The 27,478-nt window shown below is 55.9% G+C and overlaps 1 protein-coding gene across 8 annotated transcripts in view; it reads left to right on the top strand.

The window, feature by feature from the left end:
- BCOR (BCL6 corepressor) overlaps nucleotides 1-27,478 on the top strand; it is a 57,804-nt gene that overhangs the window by 7,506 nt on the left and 22,820 nt on the right. For 2 of the 8 annotated variants that reach the window (XM_075430658.1, XM_075430648.1), the window contains exons 2-8: nucleotides 11,238-11,367; nucleotides 12,867-12,945; nucleotides 13,857-16,694; nucleotides 17,390-17,443; nucleotides 17,902-18,085; nucleotides 25,990-26,271; nucleotides 26,671-27,024. In XM_075430658.1, coding sequence (XP_075286773.1) covers nucleotides 11,282-11,367; nucleotides 12,867-12,945; nucleotides 13,857-16,694; nucleotides 17,390-17,443; nucleotides 17,902-18,085; nucleotides 25,990-26,271; nucleotides 26,671-27,024 — 3,877 coding nt within the window. In that variant the 5' untranslated portion in view covers nucleotides 11,238-11,281. Of the gene's footprint in view, nucleotides 1-6,264; nucleotides 6,342-8,096; nucleotides 8,194-11,237; nucleotides 11,368-12,866; nucleotides 12,946-13,856; nucleotides 16,695-17,389; nucleotides 17,444-17,901; nucleotides 18,086-25,989; nucleotides 26,272-26,670; nucleotides 27,025-27,478 lie in introns of those variants that run through there. The other 6 variants (XM_075430676.1, XM_075430666.1, XM_075430692.1 and 3 more) reach the window with 6 other exon arrangements.

The following is a 27,478-nucleotide window of genomic DNA, read 5'->3' as shown; positions in this document are numbered from 1 at the left end:
CAAGCACAAAGTGGATTAGCAAAGCCCGTGCGGAATTAAGCACAGCCCGGTACGAAGTTATGCCAGGCTCTGCCTGGAGGACCCACCTGCCTTCTCCCAGCAGACCTCCCGTGCCGCGCCGGGCCAGGCCAGGGCCAGCGGGCAGGGGTGGATGCTTCCCGGGGTCTCCGCGCGTAGCTCCCGGTAAAAGTTGCGAGCGGCAGGGAAGCCGGAACAATGCTTGTGAGCGGGAAGCGATCTTCCCCGGGGTATCGATTTAATGGAGCGTAACCTGGCGTTGCGCGAAAACCCACCCCAGGGCGGCTGCCGCAGCCGGGGAGGGTGCAGGGCGCGGGGAGATGCGTGGGAGGTTGTGCCGTGCCGTGCCGTGCCAGGGGCGCCCGCAGTGGAGCCGTGCGTGCGGAGCTGGGGCGGCTGCGGCGCGGCTGCCCTGAGCAGGCGGCTGAAGGTTGTCTTATTTAGCTACAGAAATATCTCTCTAGATCCGTTACTGCGAGATCTCGCTCGCAGTAAACTGCGTTGGCTCTCCTCTTTATACAATTGCTGGTATGAAAGAAAACCCAGCCTATATGCACGGAGTCAGGCATGAGCTAGTGAGATCAGGTTTCCTACTGAGCTCCCGGAGGAGAAGTCAGCGTTTGATTGAAGCTACACTTGGTTCTTGGTTCCCAGGGACAGCAGCCCTGAACACGAGAGCCCTCCCCTCCTTCCCCCCCCCCCCCCTTCTCTCTCCTCTTCTTCCTCTAAAAGCCTTTGTGCTGAGCGAGCCCCCGGTAGGCACGATCGCCGGCCTCTCGCAAGGGTCTGTTGCAGCCTTTGCTGACATTGTTTTGTTAGCGGTGGTTTTTACCAGGCCAGCAGATTTCTAGCTCCGTGTAGGCAATGCATAGCCGGTGATACCGACCTGCGAGTACGTACTGGCATCGCTTGTCGGTGAATCTGATTTGGAAGTCGGTGGGGAACGGGTCACGTTGGTGCGGAGCACCTCACCTGCCCGGGGAGCGCTGGCCTTTGGGCGGGAGTCAGGCCAAGGTGGAGACGCGCTTCCGATAAAACCCGCCATTTCCCTGCGCGGGTGCCAGCTCCCAAAGTGCGCATAAGCCGCCTAGGAAGTGCGCTTCCAGCTCCCGCGGCCGTCCGCAAGAGCTCGTGCGGGACCCAGATCTCAGGGAAAGTTGCCCGCGTCGTGCTTTTCCCCGAGGGACGCGCGGTGTGGGTGACGCTAGGAGTCAGGCTGCGCGAGGAGAGGTTCCCTCGAGTGCATTTGGTTTTTTTCCCCCGCTTCTGTTCGGTAAATTCCACCTCTCCTCTTAACTTTGCCGCCGATTCTAAGATAAGTAAGGGCAGGGAAGGAGGTGCGGGGGATTTACGCTCGGGTTCCAGCCGTGCCCGGACAAGAAGGCCGGTGGAGAGCGTGGCCGCACGCCGCTGCCGGGTGGGTGCATGGCGAGCAGAGTTGGGCTCGTGTTTTCCGTTGTTGGGGGTTTTATTTCTTTTTGTTTGTTTGTTTGTTTGTTTGTTTGTTTTTCCTTAACGAGGGACCCGGCTGAGGGTGGAAACGCGGGGTCGGGGCTGCCCGGGGCAGGGCTGGGGCGGCGGGGGTGCCCCAGGGGTGTCCCGGGGTGCGGGGAGTTCGGAGCGGGCAGAGGTCGGGGGGCTGCCGGGCGGGGGGGGATGCGGGGGGCCGGGCCTTCCCGGGGAAAGGCTGCGCGGGGCCGCGCCGTCCGTGTGCCGCGGGGGCGCGCCCGCCGCGTGCCGCCGCGCAGCAGCTGCCGGCGCGGCTTCTCCCGTCCCCCGCTGCTGCGGGGCTCCCCCTCCCTCCCGCCTCCTCGCCCTTTCCGAAAGCCGAATCGGGAGCGGAGCTCTGCTTCCGATGAGGCCGTTCGTCGGGCGGGAGCGCGGGATGGAAACCCCTTCCTCCGTGCGGGGGAGAGCTCGGGACTCTGCCGGCATCGGGCAAGCACCCCCCCCCCCCCGCAGAACCCCCCGGAGCAGCGAGGCTCCGCCTGCCCCCCCGGCCGGGACCGAGCACGTTTCTGGCCCCCGGGGCGGGGGAGGTGGGTAGAGGGTGTTCCTTGTTTCGAGTAAACCAGCTGCGGTAGTTGATGGTAAAGCAATGAAGGCAGACACAATGCTGCTGTTGTTGGTTTGATCTCTAACTGGGGATTGTTAGTCTGGGTTTAACTCCGTGGCGGGGGGGGGGGGGGCAAGGCGAAGGCTGTTTACAGCCAGTGCAAATAATGTGACAGCTGTTGGAGCGCGAAGAGCCCGCGCCTGCCCGGCACTCGCACACAAAAGCTCTGGCTGCGGCCCGAGCGGCCCCGGGGCCGCTCCCGGAGGCACCGCCCGCCGCTGCGGGGCCCGGCGGGGCGGCCCCGGGGCTCGGCGGCATCCCGGGGCTCGGCGGGGCGCCGGGCCCCGCTCCCCTGCCGCGGCAAACGCTGCTCGGCGGGGAGAACCCGCCCCCCCCCTCCCCCCCTTGATTTACAAGCGCAGGGAGGGTGCGGGAGGAGCCGGCCTCGGCGCTGGGAAATCCCCCCCCCGGTGACCCTGCGGGAGCGGCGGGCGAGGAGAGCCCCGCAGCCCCGCGGGAGGAGAGGGCAGCCCGGCTCCGAGCCGCTGCTGGCCCCGGCAGGCCGGGGCACGGCGCGGTGGCTGGCAGCGAGCGTTTGCCTCCCCAGCACATGTTGGCGGAGGCCAAGTTCTCTCAGGGGACGGCAGCGCCCAGCTCCCGATAGCTCCAGGCACCCCTGGAGTAGGTCCTCGGTGAAAAACTCCTCCTGTGTAAATAGCCTGGGCGGCTACTTTTATTTTTACTCTAAGCACCTCGGTTCGCCTTTTGAGCGGAGGATGTAAAATGCTGCCTGTTCTTGAAGCTTGCTCCGGCGCCCAAAGTGATCTGCCGGCCCTTTCCGGAGAGTCTCTGGAAAGTCGAGGGAACTTGGAGAACTGGGTTCCGGCCTATATTTGTACCTGACATAGTTTTGCCAGCTACGAGAATCTCTGCGTTTCATAGAGTAAGTGACCTCCACGTACTATTGTCTTTTTGACGAGGAGGCTCTGAGGTGGAGAGCAGGTAGGAAGGGGAGATGCTCATTTTCTCCCCCACCCCCCTTTTTGTAATTTTGGTCAATGGGGTTGCCTTTATTTCTCTCCAGTCAATCTATTTGTTGTTTGGGTTTTTTTTTCCCGTCTATTGGCCTTGACCGTCCCCTTGGTCCTTTATGGATTACGCTGTGCTATTAGTGGCGAAAGTACGCCAGTAGTCATTCAACAATTTTAGCATCAATTCCTATAAACTGGTGTTTTATATGACATGTGCCATTTTTCTGCAAGAATACTGCTTGCGAAACTAGTTTCGCCTTGGAGCAAAGGCGGAAAGATAAACAAGCCTGCATAGCCAAAACACTGGCAATCCCTGCCTCCTTCCAGATCTGTTAAAGTCACGGAGTAGTATTTTCAGGATTATGCTGCTGCCTCTGAGGAGGGAATGTTGCTGGCGTTAAAAAAAAAAAAAAAAAAAGAAAAAAAGCTAATGCAAATTAGAGAAAAATAATTTTCTTTCAGCGATATGCAATGTATTAGTCACTTGTTATCATGCTTAGAGGCAGACCTCATTTGCGCGTCTGCCAACTCGTTCACATCTGCTCAGAGCCGTTCAGGGCATTTTAACCTTGGCGGTGTCGTGTCGTAGTCCCACGGATCAAGAACGAGTAATTAAAGCTCTAAGCAGCAGCAAAAAAAAAAAAAAAAAAAAAAATTCATAGCCGCCCATCTGCATCCCAGTTGATTCGCTGCTTTGTTTCGGTGCGGAGCGCCGGGATGGGAAGGCAGAGCTGGTGGCGGCCTCCGCGCTGCCCTCCGCTCCGGGCAGGCATCGCGCCACCCGCAACTTTATTTCCTGTATTATTATTATTATTACTACTATTTTTAATTTTTCACTGAAAAACCGAGCGCTGTTGGTTTTGTTGTGTTCCCCCCCCACCCCCCCCGGTGTTTTCCGCTCGCCGAGACGGGCGGTGCACGGCGCTGGCCGTGCGTTTCTTCCTGCGGGTCTGGGGAGCGAGGCGCGGGCTGGGACGCGGGGGGAGTTGCGGGGACGTTTGTGGAGGTGCTTTGTGACTCTGCTTTGGCAACCGGGGGCTCGCCAGCGCTCTCCAGAAGCACTTGGGAAAGCGTTTCCCATCGAGGAGAAGCGTTAGCGCCGTCAACCCCGACATAAACTTCGGGGCGAGGCTAATTTTTATGCATTGTTTAGCAGAAACCGAGCTGTTTATTTGTTTTGTTGTTGGGAGGAGGAAAGGGGGGGGGAGGGGGGAGGGAACCACACAAGGAGGAAAAACCCCCAACTTCCCGAGCACTTTTTCTTCCCTGCGGCCGCCGAAGCCGCGCAGACAAAGCCCTGCGGGCAGCGGGATGCCGGCAGCCCGGCAAAACGAGAGACCGGGGCACCCAAATTTAATATTTCGCTGCTGCGCGCCGGCCATTTGCTGCGTGAGGCGCGGAGCCGCTGTCCCCGACGGGTCTGCCGCGGGGGGGGGGGTCGGGGGGGGGGAGCGGCTCCCTCCGCTCCCCATCCATCAGCCCCTCGTAGCTGTTGCTCCGTAAATGAGGGAACCACAGGCCCTGTCAGCCGCAATTATGCAAAATGAAGTCGTCCGTGATCAATATCTCCCAACGTCCCCGACGGATGCGGGGGGCGGGGGGGGGGGGGCCGCCCCCGCCCGGCGTGCCGCGGCGGCTCCGCGCCGGGGTGGCCGGAGGGAAACCAAGGGCGTACGGCCCATTAATCACCGTCCCCCCCTTCCCCCCCCCCTCCTCACCGGGGGGGTGCGGCGGGGGCTGGGGGAAGGAAGCGAGCGGCCGTGCTCCGGTATTTCTGCAAGGATAACGCCGCGGAAGTCAGCGCGGGCTTTCGCCCAAACTCCCTCTCGCAGGAGCGCTGGGACTAAAGTATTCGGGGGGGGGGGGGGGACGACACACGGACGGGACGTGTGTCTGTGTGCCCCCCCCAGCCCCCTAAGTTTCGCGAACGGCCCGGGGGGAAGGGGAGCGCGGCGGAGCCCGGCGAAGGGCGAGCCCAGCCTCCCGCGGCCGAACAATGGGGACGGGCGGGGGAAGGGGCTGGCTTGGTGGTATTTTTCTCTCTTCCCCCCCCCCCCTTCTTTCTGTTCCCCCCCTGAGAAGCAAAAGCCCCCCGGAATGAAGGCCGCAATGAAAGGCTCCGGGGGGGGGGGGGATGCCGGGTGGGGGCGCGCAGGCCCGCGCCTCTCCCTTCCCCGCGCCGGGAACGCGGCCTGGAATTACCTGAAACGCCTATTTCTGCCCGGCCCGCGCCGCGTGGGTGCGCGGGTGCCTGCGTGTGTGCGTGTGCCCCTCTCCCGCTGCCGCTCCTCCTTCGCTGCCCGTTGTCTCCGGCGGCGGCGGCGGCAGCATCGCTGCCGTGCGGGCGTGTGCGCGCGCGAGTGTCCGTGCGCGCGTGGGTGAGCGCGCGCCCGCGCGCGTGTGTGTCTCTAAAATGGCGCGGGCGGCCCCGGCCGGGGAGATGCCGCGGCGGGTGGGCGCGGGGGGGGGGGGGGGGCCGGGCTCACAACCCCCCCCCCCCCCCCCCCCCGCATCCCCGGAGAGAGCAGGCCGCTCGCCCGCCCGCCGCGGAGGCATCGCCGGGCCCGGGGGGGTTGGTGGGGGCTGCCCGGTGCGGAGGCCGGGGTCGGTGTTTCCCGCGAATCCCCGGGAAATCCTTCATGCCGCGATGCCTCGAAGTTTGGGTACCAGCCACCTCGCCTCCCCCCTCGGCGTGCGGGAGCCTTCGCAGCTTCTCAGTCGCCCCCCCCCCCCCCTCTTTAACCGAGGGGGGGAACAGGAGCGAGGCCCCCCCGCACGGCACCATGTCCGGTAACCTCCAGGTGCGGGCATCGCCGTGTGCCGGTCAGCCCCGGCCCCCGGGGGCCTGCTGCCTGCGGGTCCGGGTCTTCTCCCGGGGCTCCGCGGCAGGCAGCGCCGTGTGGGCTCGGGCGGGGGGGGGGGGGAAGGCGGCCGGGGTTTTTTGAAGGATCGCCAGCCATTTTAACTTTCCCTTATTGGCCTCCTCCCCCGCCCCCTTCCCCAGTTCCTAGGCTTATCATTAATTGAAAACTTTTTTTCCCCCCCCCCCCCCCCCTTCCCTTTTTGGCCGCCGCCGGCGCTGAGAGCGATGCAATGATTCGCCTCGCAGCATATGGGAAAGGGGGGAAAGCGCTGCTGCCGCCACGGCGACTGCCTGTGCGGGGTCCCGGGCGTGACAGACGGCGGGGGGGGGGCTTCCCGTCACCCCCCGGCGGGCCGCCTCCGCTGGAGCCCCGGTACCGGCTGGGGGGGGGGTGGGGGGGTGGTTGTGGGGCGGCAGTGCCCGGCAGTGGGGAGGGTGCCCCGGGCTCGGCGGCCCCGGCTGCCCTCGGACGGCTCCGGCGCGCCGTGTTTACACGGCAGAAAGTCCCGGTCGCCGTCCGACACGTGACGGTGTGGGAGCCGCGGGGAGGGGGGACACGGACGGGACACACGACGAGACGGGGGGGGGGGAGGGGGGGCGGTTGCGGCAGCAGCCTTAAAATAGACGCCGACCCCCTTTGCGCTGCCTGCACGCTGCCTAAACCGAAACGCGCTGCCGCCGCGCATGACTCAATATGTATTTTAAATCGGTTTAGCGATCTCGCTGGCGCATTGTGCTTAGCTTTATGGTTAAATGAAATGCCACACGTCCCGGGTAAAGGTCAAACTTCTTCTCTAATCCGCGGATCCGTGCGGCGGCGGCTACTTAGTCTGCAGCTTCCTCCTCTGGTTTACAAAACGTGTCGCTAGCGGTGATGCCGTGTGGAGATTGCAAAAAATAACCCACGGTATTTTTTTTTCCTCTCTTTTTTTTCCTGCTCAGAAAAGCGCAGCCACCCCTGTTCTTTAAACACTTGTCTAATATTAGATCGCTGGCTGCTGCCAGGGCTTTACGTGGCGCATCGTAGACGGTGCGGCAGTACGGTGTCTCGAAAGTCTCTCTTGCGGTGGCACGGGCCGTTGTTTTTCGTAACTGGTGAACGCGTGAGCCGGAGGTGCGAGCTGAACGAGGCGCCTGGGCGCGTTCGTAAGCGGCGGCCCGTATTTAAGCTTATAAATGCCGCCTGAGCGCTGCCCTTTAAATCAAACTCCAGAGGAAGGGGTTGAGGGCTAATCGAAGTAGATCGCTACGAGTCCCCCGATTGCTTTTTCGCTTCTCTCGCAGGGATTTTCACAAATCTAGGAATGATCCTCTCAGTGGCCTGGAACCGGCGGCGGGGAGGGGAGGGGGGGGGGCGATGCTGGGGGGAGGGGGCAGAGCCGGGTAATTGCATGCCTTTTTAATTTCCGAAGGGCCGGGTTGTTTGCCGAGGCGCCCGCCGCTCCGTCGGTGCCACCGGCGCTCGCGGACGTGGTAGGGTTTTTTTTGGTGTTTTTTTTTTTTTGTGTGTGTGTGTTTTTTTTTTTCCCTGCGCCCGGCGCAGCCCTCCCCGCCGGCTGCCGTCGCGCTGCTGCCGCTGCTCTGTGGCTTGTGCAGTGGAAACTGGCGGGCTGCCAGGCCGAGCTCGGAGGTGGAAAAGAGCGAAGGCGCCAAAAGGGAACTCGTGCGCCGCTGCCATTCCCCCTCCCGCCCCGCTCTCCCCGCGGCCGCCCGCCCCGACGGGCTTCCTCCACCCCCCCCCCTCCTCCTCCCCACCCCTCCCGCCGAGACTTTCACCTCGCACAGCCGCCGCCGGGCACCCCCCGGGGCCGGCAGAGAGGGGGTGTGCGGGGAGGGGGGGGCGAGGGGAGGCTGCCCCGGCTCGGGCGGGGCTGCTCTCCCCTCCCCGTTTCCCCGGAGGCACGGAGAAGCGGCGTCTTCTTCCTCACCCCCCCCATCCCCCCGCGGGCACCGGGTTTTTCTCGTTTCCACGCCAGGAGCGCGGTAACAAAAAACTTCGCTGCTGCTGGCGTCGATGGCTGCCAAAAGTCTGTTGACGTTGCGAGGGAGACCCGAACGTTTCCCTTTTTAACCGGCTGCCCGGACGGCGCGGTGTGTGTCCCAGCCTGCCTCCGCGGGGCGGGAGGCGCTGGGTGTGCGCGGCTCGGCACGGCTCGGCACGGCTCGGCACGGCTCGGCACGGCTCGGCACGCCGGGGCCCCGCTCGGCAGCACGCCGGGAGGCAGGTTAGTGCTTGCAGGCGATTTTCACAACTGGTTTCGCACGGCGGTATCGCTGCGGAACCGCGTGTGCGCTCCGCGTCTCACCCCCTTGCCGCCCCCCCCATCCCTCCTCCTCCTCCTCCCCCCTCCCTCCGCCGTGCATCACCGTCTATATTTAGCCGCGAACGGCTTTATCGGCCAAACACCTCCCGGAGGAAACGCCGTCCGCTCTCCGGCGGCCGAGTCCCGCTCCGCGCGCCGCAACGCAGCGGGGGCGGCCGGGAGGGCGGGGGCGAGGTGGCCCTGCGGGTGACGGGCAGGGAGGGAGGGAGGGAGGGAGGGAGGGAGAGACAGACAGACAGACAGACAGACAGACAGACGGACGGACGTGTCCTCGGTTTCCTCCGTGCGCTGGGGCGCTCAGCCCGCCGTCGGGGTTGCATAACGGGGCCGGCTGCGCCCGCCCCCGCGGAAGCCGGGTATAAATAGGAGCGGTGCCCCCCACACACAACCGCAGCCCCCCCGCACCCCACTTTCCGCAGCGCTGAGGGCTTGCGGGGCTGCCGGCCCCGACGGGCGGCCGCTTGCGGGGAGGGAGGGAGGGAGAGAGAGAGGAGGAGTAGGAGTAGGGAAAGAAGGGGCGTGTGAAGAGTTAAAAGTCTGCTGCTTGTTGCAATGAAATTATGGCTGGCAGTGGCGCCGCTGCTCCTTCAGCAGACCTCCACTTTTAAGCAGTTCACAAGAAGTTCATCAGGGCGGTGATGATAACTGCACGCGCGCGCGTGCACACCCCGAGCGGCAAGCGCCATGGGGCAGCTTTTGGGGAGGGAGCGGGCAGAGGTCGGGGTGCGGGGCTCTGACCCGCCCGGGTGGGCCCTGGGGCGTCCCGCCACCTCCCCGCATCCCAGGCGCTGCGGCATCCCGCCACCTCCCCGCGTCCCGGGCGATGGGATGTCCCACCGCCTCCCCGCATCCTACGCCCGGGCTCCGGCGGGCAGTGGTGGGACGTGGGGCCTCCAGCTGACCCGCCACGGACGGGGAAGCTCTCGGGCCCCCCGTGCGACTTCAGCCTTTCGCTATCTGCACACGTCAGGGGGGAGATTGACGGGCTCTAATTCAGGCACCGCGCCTTATCTTAATGATACCACCCAGGGAACCGGGCGGGCGCGGGTGGCCCCTCGGAGGGGTGGCGTGGGATGGCCCGGCGTGCCCCCGTGGGAACGGGGGCCGTGGGCAGCCCAGCCTGGCTCCTCCGGGCCGGCGTCCGGCCCTGACGGACGAGGCAGCGCGCGGGGCGGCTGCTACGAACCTGATGTCAAACCCTAAATCACTCTCTCCGTGCTGCTGCTGCCTCTATTGAAAACATTACGAGCGGTGCATCTGGAAAACGGTAAATCTGTCCAGAAACCGTCTTTCCCGTGAAATAACTCCTTTTGAATGATAGCACGGTATCGAATCTCCGCGGATTTTTGTTTCTTCGCAGCGATTTTTGTGGGCTTCGTTAGGGGAAGCTGACCGTTCCGGGGAGAGGAGGGTCAACGCGGCGTTTCATTAATACGCATTTGTTCCAGACGTGGAGTTTTCCACAAAAGGCCTCTCTCGAGGGGAGAAAAAAAATGTTGGGGAACAAGGCTTTCCTGCCGTTTCAGTTCTTCAGCCTCTCTGAACGTGTGTGAAGTATGACGTTAAAGGCCCAATCTGGACTTCTTCCCCATTAAATGCCAAAGTGATCATTTGCATATTTTGTAGCCTGACAAAGGAAATGAGTTTTGCTGGGGAAGCGTGGATGCTTTGGGAGACGTTAGGCATTACGCTCCCAGTGGTCAATCGCCCGTTACTGGCTTGTGTGTGCGTGTGTGTAAAAAGAGTATCATGCCTCCTGCTTAAAGGCTTCTATTTTTGTGAGAGAGGAAGAGCTGAGGGATATCCTGTACATTAAAGGCTCCCCCTACTTATTAACCCAGCATTTAGCAGCAGGATGCAGGCTGAAGCTCAGTCAAAAGAAACGACTCAACCTCCGAAGAGCAATTAAAATCTTGCACTGGAATAAATCATGCGCCGCGATAATCCTGTTAATAAAACGCAGCTTGTCCTGACACTTCGCTCATGCAGCAAACCAGAATTTAATGCGAGCGGAGGTGGCGGTAGGCAAGGTGGAGGGGAGGAAAAGTCTTTCCCCCTCTGCCGCTGGACGCGAAAATGCGGTTACCTTTCACCTGCCTCCCCGGCTGCACACAGCGCCGATCCTCTTGGACTGCTAATACTTCTCCAGCGAGCCCGCTAATGATTTCTTTCCCTGGAGTGAGCAGGCATCATTGAATTACTGAAAGCACTCGCAGCGGCGGCAGCGGCAGCAGCAGCTCCGATGCAGAAGCCACCAGGGCTCGGTGCTTAATCAAATCAAGGGGTGGGGAGCTCGCCAACCCACTTACTATTTTTAACCCCTTTCTCCGAGTTAGTCATGTGCAGACGCTAAAGGGGAGGTTTTTATTTAGATCCCTTCCGTGGCAGCGTCTCTTCGGTTTTAAGCCCTCGCGTGAAAGCGTTATCGGCCATCGGCGTAGCCGGCACACGCGGTGCGGTACGTGGCTGTGCTTGCAACGCGCTCCTGCTCCCGTGCGCTCCCGGCGCAGGGCTGCCGTGAGCCCCCGTGGGTGGTTTCGCGTGTTCCCCAGGCCGCGGGGTCTCCCTCCCTGGTTCAGCCGACGTGAGGTGAAGGTTTGGGGACTGGTGCGTGCTTGGCCGGCTGAGTCATTGCTTGTTCGAATGAAATGCAGCAGAGAAACTTTTGTTTGTCGATAGCCTGGAATGATTCTTAATTTTCTGGATGCGCGCTGGGGAAAAGATCCATCTCCTCTGACCTATAAATGCCCTCAATTTGCTCCTTTATTGCAGGGTATCTCCCTCAGCGGTTAACGTAGGCAGCTCGCTCTCCGCACCAATCCTGCATTCATTATTAATTACCCGGAGGGAGGCTGGCTGCTCCGCCGTGATGTTTGCACTTCCTCCTAGACAAATCTGCTCAACTTTTTATTTTCTTTTTTTTTTTTTCTTTTCTTTTTTAATAGAATATAAAACCGTGGAGAAAAGCGTCGATTTTTAAGAAGACGTCATGCTTTCTGCAACTCCCCTGTATGGCAACGTTCATAGCTGGATGAGCAATGAGAGGGTCCGCATGTGTGGAATTAATGAAGACAGGTAAATATTTAAGCTTCTGGCAAGTTAAACCGCACTGTAATTCTGCAGCGCGAGGTCTCAGAGTTCGCTCGCTTCCCTTCTGCGGGAGTAGATAGCTGCCGCCTTGCATCGAGATCAGCCCAGCTTGGGGCGGGGAGGGGGGAGAAACGAGACGTGCCTGAGAGCGGCAGAGCAGCCGCTGATTTACTGTTTAACAGGCAACCTGGGTCAGTGAAGCGGGGACGCCCTTTAAAGAGATTACTCCCCAAAGCAGCCTCTAAACGCGCTTTTGCAATTAATTTATTATTTCGTATTTGTGAAGGGGAATTAAACCAAATAGTGCACGCGTTCTTGCGATGGCTCTCTACGGCGGTGGGGCTCCTGCCTGCGACTTGGCGTTACCAACAGCTTGTCCTGTGAGATCGGAAGAGTGGCCTTTCCGTTTCCCACCAGGGAATTTCTCTTCCTCCTCACTTTTTCCTGCTGAATATCGTTCGTTCGATGATTAAGATCACAGTCTTTAGTAATTTTCAATGGGGTGACACAGGCGCTGGCCAGTGTCCTCTTACCTTTAATCTCAGTTTTTTAAGAATCGAAGCGACGCTGAGGAGAAGCTGCAGGTACGCCTGCTGTCTCTATGCCAGTGTTGTGCGGTTTTAATGTTTTTCTGTCTTCTCTTTGAGCCCATGTTCTCACTGTTGTGTGAAAAGCCTCCAAGAAGCTGGGAAAAGTTTTTGGCCTTTGCAGGGAATACTGGTCGCAAACATAAGCTGAAGGAAGACGGCCAAACGTCTCGCTTTGCTTTCGTACCCTCCCTCCCTGCTTTCCTCCCAGTTATTTAGGGATAATAATTTTACATGCGGGAAAGGTGAATCTTTTGAAAGCAAATACATTAAAATTGTGTTTCTGCTTTAAGGTAATGTGTGCCTTGAAGCACTTTGATTGAAAGGAGTTCTTTTGGGTAACGCTGAAACTTTCCTTCTGCTGCATGTCAGCGATTTTTATCCCGTGGGATCTGAAATTTGGCACTAAGGTATATTCTTCATCGGTGCTTTCTGTGATAACAAGTCCCAGCGCTGCAACACTGGTATGGCACAGATGTGCAGCTCCCTCTTTAGCATGGAACGGCTGACGTTTGTATGATATTAGTGTGTGTGTTTTAATTTTCTCCTCGGCGGCGTTTATGGTGGTACATGAACAAGGTATGTTTAAAATGGGATACTCTCTCCTTGGAAAAATAAAAGGGCAAGAGGCAGAAGAGAAGACCTTGACAAAAATCACTTGTGTTGGGAGAGGCTGCTCTGAGGTGTGCTCGGTGTGTTCTTGCTGTCAAAACCCTTTCTACTTGCTTTCAAACAGTCCTTGCTTTCTGAAGTGGTTGCTGTGCATCAGTACGCGGAAGGATAAATATGGCATCATATGGGACTTGTAGGGGAATCAAAATCTGGAGGTGGTACAATCTTGTACTGATCTGAGAGGCGCAGCATGTTTTCAAATAGTAAGCTTCTGTTTCTTAATAGGAAAATTCCTGTTAACGATGGCGATGCACCGAAAAGCAGACTGGAGTTGAGGGAAGAAAATCACCTGAATCACAGTGTGGTAAGAAGTTTATAGCTTCGTGCTGCAGCTGCATCCGTGCCTGTCCTCCCCACCTTGTCTCCCACCCCCGGATGTTATTACGCAATCCATTTGGTGAAATGATTAAACAACCTTTCTATTGCACGTCTGGCCAGGCTTGGGCACCTACCAGTTGTTTCTGTGAAACAGGGAAATGGGACTTTGTTTATTTATCTTGTTAATCTCTTGACGCTGACATTGTGGTGGTGTGTTGTCATGTGACATCGTATTCTTGGTTTCGCTGTGTTATGAATAATGTTATGCAGCATACCCGTATGTCTAACAAGAGTAGTTTGTGTAAGTGTTAAGTACATCAACGTTTCAGCAAAGTTGGTGGTTTTCTCCTTTTGAGTGTACACAGGGAGCAGCGAGTGGGGAAGAAATTCGACAACGAACTGTTCTTCGTTCTGTGTCCTCGGGCGCCTCGCCCCGTGAACCGTGTGGCGGTGGCGAGCTCTGGAGCGGGGCTGCGGCGGAGGGAGAAGTCCCGGAGGAGGAGGAGAGGCTCTCCATCCTTCTCTTCCCGCTCTCCACGCTGCCAGCCCACATCCTCTTGCTCTGGCAGGGCTGGGGCTGAGGAGCTGGTTGCTGCAGGAGAGCGGTGCCACCGAGCATCTTCTCTGGGCCGCTCCTGCCTGCTTGGGCTATGGGTCCTCACGCCTTTATTTCTAGCCGATTGATTTTGGGTGTGGAGAGGTTTGTCTTGATGTTAGTGGTGATACGTGTTGCCCCGTAGGTTCCTGTTCTCCCGTGCTGCAGCGCTATCGGCCTCTGTATGTTTTCACGACAAACAAGGTGTTTGTATCGGTGGTGTTTCTCTTCCAGAAGCTGGCGTGTCTGTAGCTTGAGGTTGTGGTGGAATGTGAAAGTAACATACTTCTTGTTCTGTAAAGGTGGATGCGACTACAGCACATCGGATTGACAGTCTGGCAGCTCTGAGTATGGACAGGTCTGGGCTCATGCGGGAAGGACTCCGAGTCCCCAGCAGTATTGTCTATTCCAGCTTGTGTGGACTCGGCTCGGAGAAATCACGGGATGCTGCGGGTTCGATAGCTGGGCTTGGATTTACTCCCGAAAGAAATCCAGAGATACAGTTTAAGTCTAACCCCCCTGAAGCAGTAGAAAACGCAGCTGTTTCTGGAAAAGCCCCGAACGGCTTCAGCGCGATATACAAAACACCACCTGGAATACAAAAAAACTCTGTCCCGACGGGAGAGACGCTGGGTCTGGACCGAGCTGCGGGCGACAAGCAGAGTCCCCTCGGTGTCAATGGTGCTAGTTACCTAAGGGTCCCCTGGGTAAACCCCTATATGGAGGGCGCGACGCCCACCATATACCCTTTCCTGGACTCACCAAATAAGTATTCGTTGAACATGTACAAGGCATTGCTACCTCAGCAGTCCACCTACAGCTTACCGCAGCACCTGGCTTACTCGCCCGTCTGTACGAACGGCGAACGTTTTTTATACCTGCCTCCCTCCCACTACGTTGCCCCCCACATCCCTTCGTCGCTGGCATCGCCCATGAGGCTCTCGACCGCTTCGGCTTCGCCGGCGATCCCGCCTTTGGTGCACTGTCCGGATAAGAGCTTGTCGTGGAAGATGGGTGTCAGCCCCGGCAACCCCGTCGACGCGCACGCCTACCCCCACATCCAGAGCAGCAAGCAGCCCCGGGTCCCCGCCGCCAAGCCGGCCCCTGCCAACATGCCGGCGGACCCCGCGCTCCTGCTGCCGCACTCGCCCCGGCCGTCCCCCCGCCTCCCCCTGCCTGCCCAGGCGGGGGACGCCTACGCCGATTTCCACAAACACTTCCCCAGGATCACCACCTCCCCGTCCTCCGCCGTCACCCTCCCAAAGCCCTACGTCAGCGTTGGCGGCGAGTTTCCACCCTCCCGCCTCTCCAACGGGAAGCTCCCCAAGGGCAGCGATGCCGGGGAGGCCCCCCCGCCGGCCGCCCCCCACGCGCGGAAAGCTGGCCACGACCGGAAGGACGGCAGGTCCCCCCCGCTCCTGGAGAAGCAGACCCCGACCAAAGACGTCACCGACAAACCCCTGGACTTGTCGGCCAAGGTGGTCGACGCGGAAACCGCCGGCAAGTTGGACCACGGTAAAAAAGTGATGCCGACGACGGTGCTGGTGCACGGCAGGGCGGGAGGGGGGACGCACCTGCCCGGCGGCGACATCCTTCCGAAAGAAACCATTTCTCCCGGCAACGGCTGCCCCATCTACAGGCCTGAAATTATCAGCACGGCGCCGTCCTCCTGGATCGTTCCCGGTCCCAGCCCCGGCGAGGAGAGCGGAAAGAGCGTCCAGCTGAAGAACAAGGCGCTGGACTGGGTGATCCCGCAGCAGCGCAGCTCTTCCTGCCCCAGGATGGGCGGCACGGAGGCGGTCGTCGGCAGCGTTTCGGGGACGGTGTCGGCAGGGGGGAGGCCGGCGTCGGCGTCGCCGGCTCCCAACGGCAACGCGGACTGCGCCAAGACGGCCCGGAGCGCCGCGGAGAGCACCGCCTCGGTCATACAGCACGTCGGGCAGCCCGCCGCCGCCACCACCCCCGCGAAGCATGGCAGCAAGGTGGCCAAATCCTGCAGCCAGGAAGCCGGCTTCAAGGCAAGCGAGACCGCCCTGGCCTCCAGCCCCATCTTCCTGCCGCCCAACGAGGCGTTCCGCTCCCCGCCTCTCCCCTACCCAAGGAGTTACCTCCCGTACCCGGTGCCGGAGGGGATAGCCATCAGCCCTCTCTCCCTCCACGGGAAGGGACACGTCTACCCGCACCCGGTCTTGCTGCCCAACGGCAGCCTCTACCCCGGCCACCTGGCTCCCAAACCCGGCCTCCCCTACAGCCTGCCGGCGGGGCGGGGGGAGTTCATGACCTACCAGGACGCGCTGGGGATGGGGATGGTGCACCCCATGCTGCTGCAGCATTCGGCCTTGGACATCGGCAAGGAGGAGAAGGCAGAAAGGCGGTCGCGGTCTCACGAGAGGGTCCGCTACGAGGAGCCGGCTCTGCGGGGCCGCTTGCCGGAGGTGCTGGAGAGCGGAGGGAAGATGCATTTCGAAGTACCCGGCGACAAGAGCATGAAATTGCACCAGAGCTCTGGCCACGGTAAGAGCTCGGCCAAAAGCGAGAAGCACCTCTTCCCGGATCTCCTGCGAGACGAGCAAGAGGCGAAGAGCGAAGCCAACGTAACGAAAGCCGGTTTTGCTGCGGAAGGCAGTAATCAGGCTAATGACCCTACAAAGCACAAGGTAGAGCAGGCGTCGCAGCACAGAGATTTTATTGTAATGAGAGAGGAGTTTGGAAGAAATAATGATCTTCACGAAACCTATAATTTCAAGCCAGCCCAGAGTTCCTCGGTGTTCGGCTTAAGGAAAGAAGATTTATCCGTGAGCCAGCCTAAAGAGAGAGTGGTGGTCCAGCCCTCACCGGCTTTCTTGGAAAGCGCTCACGAGAGCGATGCTCCGGCTCTGGCTTTCGGCAAGGTGCAGGAGGACGCGAAACCGTTCTGCATGGGGACCGCGCCGCCGAGCATCGACGCCGGCCAGACCTACGCCAAAGACGGAGCCGACGACGCAGACTCTGCCGATGGGAAAATACTGAAACCCAAGCCGTCGAAGTTGGCCAAGAGGATCGCAAACTCTGCCGGTTACGTAGGTGATCGATTCAAGTGTGTGACGACCGAGCTGTACGCGGACTCCAGCCAGCTGAGCCGGGAGCAGCGGGCATTGCAGGTGAGTCCGCGCGGTCCGACGGCCGCCGCGCTTTTTGTCGCTATTTCTCTGTTGCGAGTTGCAGTCAAGTTTTAAAAGTTGAGAGAAGCAACGCAGGTGGGGAAATTGGAAATTTTTTTGGTGAGGGCGTACTCGCCAGACACGGTTCTAAGTAGCAGAGTAAGTTAACGAGACCGAGGCGACGTGAAGGGTAGGATGTATGGCTTTTACGTATGTACGCGCTAGTAAGCTTTAAAGGGCTGTTACTAAGATCTGATAGAAATGTTAATGTGCGTATGAAATGTCTGTGCAGTTGCGGAGGGGAGTCGGACAGGCGTGCATGTTGCCTCGGCGCTAGGGATGGCTGTAATTTCCCAGCTGGCCTGCAGTGCTGGCTAGCAAAGCGTACCCAGAAGTTGTGATTAGCATGCCAAACGTGCCGCTTGACGGAGAGGACTCGCAGCCACGCGTTAGCGGGTCCCAGGCAACGTTTGCGCCGAGCGAACGCGCAGGGAAGAGTAGGAGAGGTGTTGAGGTTGATGCTGAGGGATGACAGACAGATATTGTATAGGAATATCCTTAAGGTATTTTGTTTTTAATGAAGGGATGAGTTAAGCCAAATTGTTTTGCATTGTTAAGAAAAGAATTGGTTTGTGCTTATAAAAATGGATGAAATTATCTAAATGATCCATTGAGTGCCCATTTTAATTACATAGATGGAAGGATTACAAGAGGACAGTATTTTATGTCTACCTGCTGCTTACTGTGAGGTCAGTTCTTCAAATTTTTATTACTAGACTCTTACATAAACCTTTGAGTTAAATTTCATTTCCAAATACACGAAGGGAAGTTTGTGGGCCATGGTCGTTTTTATTCATTGTATGGTTTTGTGTTGTTCTTTTTTTTTTTTTTTTTTTTTCTCTTTTTGTTTTTGTCTCTTTTTACCTCCAAAATGGAATGTTTTTGTTTTATATACAGTATACATTTGTATATATCTTTTGTATATATATACACACACACTTATGTATGAAAGAATTGTGTGGCTGTTTGCATATAGATGCTAGAACACTGTTTTACAAGTCAGGTGTGTTAAACTCCTGCTGTAGCTTATCTATCTGAAACCTTGGGTTAGAGCCGATTTTTCTTTGGAAATGCTTTCATATAAGGTAAGGTAAATGAAGTGGCTTTTATCGCAAGACTTTTTTTTTCATATCAATTCTCTTTCTAGCGTGCAATGATGCGCTTCTCAGAGTTGGAGATGAAAGAGAGAGAAGGCCAAACAGCAACCAAAGACTCAGAGGTCTGCAGATTCAGCCAGGCAGACTGGGAAAACTTGAAAGGAAACAGTGAAAAGAAGCCAAAGTCTGTCGCTCTGGAAGATGCCATTGCTGACCAAAATGACAATGACAGATGTAAGCGAATTTAGATGGCTTTCTGAAGCGCGTACGTGTCTCTGCGCCGCGGCAGCTGGCAGCGAAGCTGCGCGGGCGGCGTAATCTTGGTGTTCGCGGCTCGCGCTCTCTGTCCGTGGTTTGGGGTCTGCAGCTTACGGGTGACCGTCGCGCCACCTTGTCAGGAGACGGTTTACTGTCACCAAAGTTGCTGTCTTAGAGAGAGCGTCCTTGTAATTGATGGGGTACCGCATCAACCACTGAAAGCAAAGGTCCAAGGTTACGTTTGAAATGCAGAAAGGAGGTGGGGGAAGAGAGGAGCGAGAAGGGAGTTCAGGCTCCTTGAAGTTGCGGTAGCGCTGGGAGATGCCAATATCGCAGCTTCCAGGCAGAGCAAGGATGAAGGACGGCGGGGTGATGGGGAGCGGGAAGGGGCGTGAGCTGCCAGACTGGCTTGTCCGTAAAAGCTGGCTGTGGAACTCCAGATGGGGCTGGCTGCTCCCTGTAGGCTGTAGCAAGGTGTCGGAGGGCTAAGGAACATGTGTGCTAGCAATGTTGTCCTAAAAGTAGGATAAACTTAAGATAAATAAATGGTATTAAGAGATTTTTTACTGTATGCAAGAAAAATGACTTTTTTTTTTTTTGGTAACTCTGTAGGCTTGTGGCTTCCATCAGTTCCCATTTTTTTTTTCGTTTACCTATATAATTAAGAAATCGATCCGTTCCTCCTGCTGTTACTTTGTTCTGAAAAAAAAATACGCTGAAAGCATTGCAAAACTAGAGGAAACACACTGCAGACTGCGTCGTGCACGTGCGCGCGCGCACGCGCGCTGTGTAACTCGGTGGTTAAGTGTGCTCCTCCGTAGGTGGAGATTCATGAGTAGGGCTAGCAGAAAATTTCATTCAGGCAATTTAATAACTTTGAATTATTGTTCTGGTCTTTGGTTAATGCTTTTGGCAGAGAGCATGCTGGTCAATCGTACTTGCTCGGTTACTCACCTAAATCAAGTTACGGTGGTATTGCTGTCACTGAAATAGCAGCCTCAACAAAGATCGGCCTGGCGAAAGAACAAGGGAAAGTTTGAATTGTGGAAGTGGAGAGGGTATCAGGATGGGGAGGGGTAGGCTGAGCCCCTGGAAGCCTAGCGAGCTTTCCCTGCTCCGAGCTGTATCGAGGCAGCTTCGGTGAGGGAGACGCTGACTGCTGCCTTCGCGGTGCCCACGCCGAGGCCGAGTGCTCGGCAGGCTGCCACCCCGGCTCTCCCGCGGGCAGCCTCCCGTGCTCCTCGGGCTGCCCTGGTGACGTCCTCTGTTGGATTCCACCCTGGGTGTGCTGGAAAGCGGGAAGAGCAGCAGCAGCAGCGGGGTCCTGCCAGCTTGTTCTGGCCGCGGGGCAAGATGGGTCCAGCAGAGGAAAGCGGGTCGGTCGTCTGCGGGGTCGGGGGTGGGTGCGGGGGAGGGAGTGGGGGGGCAGCGGGGAGAAAGAGTGTCAGAGCGTCGTTGTGTGCTGAAACACCCCCGCTCCCATCCCTGCGAAAGGACCGCTGTATGGTGCTGCGTCCTTAAATCGATCCGTTTGGTGAGGTCTGTGGCACTTGAATCTGCTGGCTAAAGTATGTTTGAGGCTATTAAATAACTATTGGAAGCAGGGAAAGTATGTTCAGTCTTACGTTAGCTCATTCCTCTCCTCTGCTAGCTACCTCTGACTTAACAGGCCATTGCAGACTTTGGCCGAATGTCTGAACTCCGAAAAGCCCAGATCTGTTCTGCTGAGGGAGCTCCTCTTCTGTATTCCTGCCGGTACGGCAGCAAATACTTAACTGGTACAGATTCAGGTCTCAGTAAAAGTTTTTTATCGTGGTGGTTCACCTCCTGCCCCTCGGGACAGCAGCTGATAAATCAGGGAGCCGAGTCTCACACTTCTGGAGTGCCTCCAGTGTAGTGGCTTGGGCTCTGGGGGAGCTTGAGCCGCCGGCGGTCTTGATGCATCTCTCGCCGAGCGACTGGTGCAGGGGCGATGTGCTCTGCCCGCTCGTCCCCTGCGTTTGTCACCAGCGAGAGCCGGGGCTGCTTATCGCTTGCCTTCCCTTTCCCTCCCATTTCTAACCACGCTGTCGATGCGTTTGGCTTTGAAGCTCTCTCGCACGGGAACTAGCTGATGGTTTGCAACCTCCTCCGTTTTCCTGCCTGCCCGCCGCGAGCGATCTTGCTGCCGAGAAGATGTTTCGCCTCCTTTCACGTAGCGTTCGTCCAGCGCCGGCGAAAAGCGAAGCAGCGCGCCTTCACGCGTGTGAGCGGGGCGTGTGGGGGCCAGCTGGCGAACTGTTAGGCCTGACCCCCGCCGCGAGCGCCTCGCCTCCCCGGTGTCGGCGGGGGAGAGGAAGCCGCAACCGAAACTGCGACTGTGGCGCGGGGCCGGCTCGCAGGGCCCCTCCGCTGCCGCCTGCAGCCGTGCCTGGCGCAGAGGGCAGGAGCCCGTCGGGGCCCCGCAGCTGCTCGTGCCCTCCGCTCCTCTGAAGCCGCCAGCGCGACGACCACAGCAACAACAAAAGGCTAAATAACACGGGCAGGTGATGCTCACGGAGGCGTCGGATGGGATGGAAACTCCTTTTTTTAGCTTGCCCTGGGGCTTGCTCATTTTCCTGGCTGTGTAGCACGTGTACAGACTTTTTTGGAAGCAAATGAAGGCACGATATCCGATTTCTTAAAGTTTTCCTCTGACTTGGCACTGTATGGCTTTGCTGTATGGAGAGCCTGCTTAAGCTTCGTTGTGCCTTCTGGAGGAGGGTAAAAAAGGTGGTGGGGTTTTTTTGTGTGTGGTTTTTTTTGGTGTTTTTTTTTTTTTTTTAAAAAGGCCCAATTTAAGGAAGGTAGATGTGTTAGCTAATTAATGAGCCATTAAAGCTAAGGAGTAAAGTAGAAGTGCTTTAATTCTCTCCCATCTCGTTTAGGTTTTGCCGGGCGTTCTGAGAGCAGCCGCGAAGCTGCTTTGTTGCCAAGGTGACTTGTAAATGTTGCTGAGGCGATGCTGCTCCGGTGCATTTCCATAGCGCAAAGATGATAAATTATGGGATGCATATGTCATGAGTCATAGAATTGTTCAGAGATCAAGTGATTTAAGCTATTGGCACAGACACGCGCATCAATACAGGCATGTGATGATCGCATGTCGGTTCACAACAAAGCTCTGCTAGTGGTATTGAAAATCATACCCGGGTGTGAAAGATTGAATAAATTCTACAAGCTGTGAATTTCTTGATCGGAGAGCATGATTTTACCCATTTATCTAATTTTCTAGGGGGAAGACGCTGCTCGTTTAAGCCTTAGCTGGGAAAAATAAAACCCGAGATGTTAAAAGCCTGATCTTAAGCCGTGAGGTCATGGGGAAAAAGTTAAAGCGGTTTCTATGTGTGAAAGTAAATGGCGTAATGTGCCAAAGCCTTTAGAGCTGATCTTCAGCATCGGAGCGAGGTGCTGGTGTCCCTTTGCGTGGTAATCCCCTCCTTTGCTTTTCTCGCTGGGCTGTCTGTGTACCTGAACAAGTGAAAGATGGAGACAGCAAACATGTCCTTTGCCCTGGTCAGTCATTACCTTCCTGCCACAGGACATAGCGTGAAAAGAAAAGGGGGAAAAAACAGAAGTCTGTGCGAGGAGAATGGCAGTTGCTTGTTTGTGCAGTGTGGGTAGGCTTGGGCAGAAGGAAACAAGCGTGCAGAGCTCCCAGGCAGAGGTGCTTGGAGGGACAGATGAGCTCAGCTGGGTTCCGTCTGCCCCATGGGATACTCGGAGACTTAGGAAGTGGTGATCTCCGTGCTGAGTACTCGGCTTTAGCATTTGGATAGTCATTACCATCCTCGGATGAATAAAGGGTGCCTTGCGCAAGTGAGCGCAAGGAGAGGTTGCTCCAGGGTAGAGGAAGGGCTGGTTTTAGCTGCTGTATTATTTCAGCAAAAAAATCACAGCTTAAACACCAAGATGCGTTTCCGTGTTTGCATCGCATGGGCGGGCCTGGTCTCAAGCAGCTGACAGCGACAGGAAGATGGAAAAACGAAGGAAAGCTTTTTTTGGGTAGCGCGTTTGTGCGTGTGTGCGTGTAACCTTCTCGGGAGGTGGTAACCCCTGCGCCGAGGAGATGCTGCTGAAGGCAGAAAACGTGTGCGAATAAGCACCTTCTTAATTCTCCCTTCCTTCTCGTTTGGTAGGACAGTGAGAAATGGTTTGGGTTGTGGTGCTGGCTCTCGCAGCTGGCGTGAGACTGGCGAGTGCTGGAGGCTTAAGGAAGGAACACGTTGAAGAGTTTAATCTCCTTACTCATAGAGGTGTGCTGCTGTGAGAACTCCGCACTTATCCTGTGTTTCTGGCAACCTCGTCACTGTTTGAATAATGATGATGTGAAAACTCTTAAGTATTATTTTGTTGTTTTCTTCCTTGGGTGGAGAAAAGGATATTGTAGATACATGGCGGGGGCGGGAGGGGGAAAACAAAAGCAAGTAAATTCTCCTTGTCCTTGTTGGGCACGCACGACATGCTTATGTTGCCGTGCCTCATGTTGACATTTGTCTCTTAATTTGGGGAGACATCGTGTCTGATCCGGGTTGCTTGCAGAACAGTTTAAGGACAGAGTGGAATCCGGTGGTAAAATATTAATAGAGCCTGCGCTCCGTGAGGCGGTCGCCGCTGTGCCACGGGGAAAAAACCTCGGCGTGCGACGTGTCCGTGCAAGCTGCGCAGAGAGCCTGGCAGCCTGTGGGTTGTGCCGCGTCCCGAGCAGCGGCTGACCTTTGTTCTTCTGCGGTGAAAATCCGGCTGTAGGAGAGGTGGGGAGCATCAGCGGCGGAGAAGATAGGCGAGGATGCGGCTCCCCGGTTTCGCCGTCGCCGTCCGCCCGTGTCGGTGCAGGATGGTTACACAACCCGGATTAACGCGCGGAGATGTCGCTCCTCTTAATGGTCTTAACTGCGCCTAGCGGGACGGATTTGAGAGACGCGTGTGCAGCGGGATTGCTGGCTTGGCGGCCGAGGGGACGTAGCTCTGGTCGCCTGAGGGGTCCCCGTCGGACGTGACCGGAGAGCGGAAGCAGAGGTGTCGCAGAGCCGCTGGCAGGGAGGGCTTTTTGGATAAATTTCAATGGGTGTGGGCTGTTCTCCGTGGCACGCAGAGCCCCGGAGAAATGCCGACGGTGACGAGCTGTTAGCGAGGTTGCAGCAAATGTCTCTGCCCTCCTTTCTATGTATTAACACAGACGGCCTGAGCGAGTGGCGCTTGGCATCGCTGTGCCAAGTGCTCTCGCAGACGGAGAGGGAATTAATCTGCAGCGGGTCGGTGGTGGCAGGCTGGAATCGGCTTGCTGTTTCCTGCAAGCCCCAAAGATTAAGACCGTCGAACCCCACCGCTACAGCCTGCTACTTCCTTTGACCCTGCGAAAGCTTCTCCGGGAATTGGTCAGGATGTGCCTGCCTTTTCTCAGGCCAGACGGTGTTAGGAGCGGGAAAGCTGTCCCGATCTGGCGGCTCTCGGCGTGAGCCGCGGCGTGTGGCTGCTGGCGTCGCGAAGGTCACAAACAGCGGGAGCGCCCTTACCCGATCTCTTTGGGGAAACTGAGCGTGTAAGTGTGATGTTTCCTTATGGCAGGGGGAAAAATAGCAGGCTGCATTAAAAATGTAGAATGAAATCCAGTAGAAGCATTGCTAAAGCGATACTGAAAACCCGGCTGGTCCAGCTTCTTTTATGCTGTGTGAAACAGGACTGCCGTGCCGTTGGTGTGGTTATAGGGTACAGCTGTTGGGCAGCATCTTCGTGCCAGATGTGCAAGCACGGGGTGTTGCCAGATTTGTTCTGATTCGGGGGACACTGACTATTTAGAGGCACAGTCACAGTAAACCGAGATACCTGTTTTCTAGAACGTGTCAGCATTGCTGGCTGGAAGAAGTGTGACAAACTGCGTTTTAAAGTCTTGAAGGGAGCAGGTGTTGGCCAGACGGCCTCGCAGGGAGGAGCACCGCCAAGTAGCAGAAAGGCCCAAGCGTCCCGCTCGCCTGGAAAAAGTCAGCTTTTGTTTTGATTTTTCTCGGCCAAATATTGTCTGCTGTTTTATAAAGCAGCCCTGAAGGCAGCTTTCTGAGCAGCATAAAAACGATGCTGGGGTGTCTTCTGGTGCCCACAAACACCCACAAACATCTCTCGGACCTTTGGTGCTACTTAGAGCCATTTCCAAGCTGTGGTAAAGAAAAATCTCATTAGAGAAGGTTGTTTCCCCCCCCCGCCCCCAGCCTTCTATTGCTGACGACAGGTATTTCAAGGACGGTCGTGATACTGGAAGGTGTTGGCAGAGCTGTAGGAAGGTGTGCTCAGGACAAGGTGGGATGGAGCTGGACTGCATGCAGGGGCTGCCAGTGCCTGGGTGCTGGTGTGGTGGGTCTCGGAGGGGACAGGGGGCTGCAGGGGGCTCCAGGGGAGCAGCGTCTGCCCTTGTGAGGGGGAAGAGCAGAAGTTGAAGGCCAGGCTGTACAGGGGTGTAAGGATGGGGAGGATCAGGGGGAGGGAAAGGGAATGGAGCTGTCAGGAGTCCGGGTGGGAAACCGGGAGATGTGATTGTGGGAAGGGAAGTGGGAGAAGCCGGAAGGAAAAGGGAGGAGGAAGAGGAAGAGGGACAGCGAGCCGTGGGGAAGTAGGACGGAGCTTACAGACGCTTTGCCAAACAGAGACAGATGTGCAGAAAGAGTACTGGTCAGCCAGGAGGGCTAAAACAGGTGGGAAAACCAGCTTGTTTGTGAGGATCACAGAATCACAGAATGGTCGGGGTTGGAAGGGACCTCTGTGGGTCATCTAGTCCAACCCTCCTGGCGAAGCAGGGTCACCTACAGCAGGCTGCACAGGACCTTGTCCAGGCAAGGATTGTAGATAGGAAGCTGATTAACCGTGTTGCAGTCTGTACTGCACGTCTGCCTAACCATGCCTCGCCTAGTTTGGTTAAACCGAAGAAAAAGTACCTGTTCAAGATGATGATGAAGTGCCATTTTAAGTCAAACATCCATTTAAAATCACTTAAGCTGTCTCTAAATTTGGGGGAACAGTATTGAAGAGGGGGAAGCTGAAGTTAGAGCAAGCGTGGCAACATAGGTGTGTTGGGGCTAGTTTGGGAGACTAGTTTCTAGTAAGGGGTTCAAAGCTCACCCGCTCACTGCTGCTGGAAATACTCGCTGAAAAAAGAGGTCTGTTTTAAAAGGAGGTGGCAAAGATCACATCATGTACAGTGGCTGGCTGGTTACTTGAAGTGAGGAAGCCTTTTTATAACCCTGGATTCAAGTAGTGCTTTTTGCGAAATATCACAGCTATTCTTAGTGGTATTCCGATGTATGTGTGTGTGTGCTCCGTATCCCATTTGTATCTCCAGGAGAAGGGAGGAATGCTTTTAAGTCAGACTCCGCCATTTGATGCGAGAAGTGAGGGAAGGGTTAGGAGTTAGTGAAAAACTAATACTTTATTATCATCAGAAGGCATTTCTGAAAACAAAGTCATTGCAAAGTGGAGCTTGGATTATTACTTACCACGGTTTTGGGGGGGTGAGGTTGCTTTCTGAAAGGATCTGGGCTTTCGATATCTAAAGATGTTTCTTTATTTACAAAAGCGTATTGTGGTGTTTCGATGGATACAAGTATTGTGAATATTGTACTCCTTAAAGTGATGTAAAACCAACACAAAGTATCGCGCTTTTGGGGGTTTTCTACTTAACTGTTAAGAAAACTGGTGCCTTAGGCTGACCAGAGGAGACTTGTTCTGAAGTACAATTCTGTGTTTATTTGCATGCCTCATGAGCCATAAGTCATGATGGAGATGACACTGGAGAGATCAGAGAGTGTAGCTTTCTTACAACTAATTGCTTTGTATTTATTAGGTCTTGTGGTGTTGTTTTTTTTTATTTTTAGGTACCTTTACTAGTACAGAAAACAACCAAGGTCACTTTCTTGAAACTCCAGAGGAAAAAGATCTCTCAAATGAGAAATGTTATTTGGAGAGACATTCTATATATGAAAAAGCGGAAGACCAGCCAACGGAAGATATTGGCCAACATCCATGTCCACGTCTGGACAGGAAGCGTAAACACTCTGGTGAGAGAGTGCAAAATGATGGCAGCCAAGACGAAAACTTTGTGGATGAACTGCAGGATGAACTTATGTCAAAAGCAAAAAAGAGGAAGAGCTCCAAAGGTAAGACAGCATTTTGTTTTGGTCTCTCTCAAGGAATGTCTTGTGAAAGGAACGTCCATTTGGCTTAATGTGTTTCCATTTTTGAACTTGATAGTTACTAATGTGAGCACTGTCATTTCACTTAAAATTACATATATGTATATATATGTATGTATATATATGTCTATATATATATATGTATATATAAAAGACTTGGTATATAAGGGTAAAGCACTAGTCGTTGGACACTGTAGCCACAGCAGTGCAAGTTACTGTAGTGCATGTAACCCTTAATGAGCGAACCTTTAAAATGCATAGTGTGGTGGTAAAGCTGAGACTATATGCCCCGAAAGTGAAATGTAGCTTTTGTTTTAAGTTGAGGGGGCTTTTTTCATTAATTTTTAGTTATTTTTCCATTAGATGACTGGCCTGAGAGGGAAATGACAAACAATTCCTCTAACCACTTAGAAGAGCCCAATTGTAATGAGGTGACCAACCTGAAGGTGTGCATTGAATTAACAGGGCTCCATCCCAAAAAGCAGCGTCACCTGCAGCACCTTAGGGAACTATGGGAGCAGCAGGTGTCACCAGAGAGATCCCCGTCCGGCAAGTTGGGCCGGCAAAGCAGGAAAGATTTAGCTGAGGCTGTTCAGCCAGAGGCCACTGCAAAGGTCAAAGACTTCACAGAAGAAAGGCACACCAAGAAAAGGTCAGAGGCCAAAAGCAATAGAAGTTGGTCTGAAGAGTCCCTCAAAACAAGTGACAATGAACAAGGTATGCAGAGACTACTAGGGAAAACAGCTGGCTTTAGCATTTACAGTGACGCATGCTGCCACCGATGTTAAGGAATTGTCGAGAGCTTTTTTTTTTATATATATATATATATAAACTTACATTTATATTTCTGTAGATGTCCATTTGTATAAGGACTGACACCTCCTCTTTAAGAATTGCACAGTAGCTGATATTTGGCAGACAAGAAAATGTGTTTGTGTATGTGTGTGTAGCTATGTGTTTGTGTGTGTGTGTGTGTGTGTGTGTGTTTTGGCTTTAAATACTCTTTCATAGATAACGTGAAGACGAAGTTTATGTCTCTAGAGGAGAGCTGGGGGGGCACACAGCGCAGGCATGCTCCTGGGCGAGGGAGGGAGTGGACAGTCTGCTAGCTGGTGTAAGAGCGTTTCACCACACGTAGGATTTGAGGGGCTGTGACTCTGAAACAGCGTCA

The sequence above is a fragment of the Opisthocomus hoazin genome, chromosome 1 (genome assembly GCF_030867145.1).
Source record: "Opisthocomus hoazin isolate bOpiHoa1 chromosome 1, bOpiHoa1.hap1, whole genome shotgun sequence".
Taxonomy (NCBI): domain Eukaryota; kingdom Metazoa; phylum Chordata; class Aves; order Opisthocomiformes; family Opisthocomidae; genus Opisthocomus; species Opisthocomus hoazin.
This window is presented reverse-complemented; position numbering and strand designations above follow the sequence as displayed.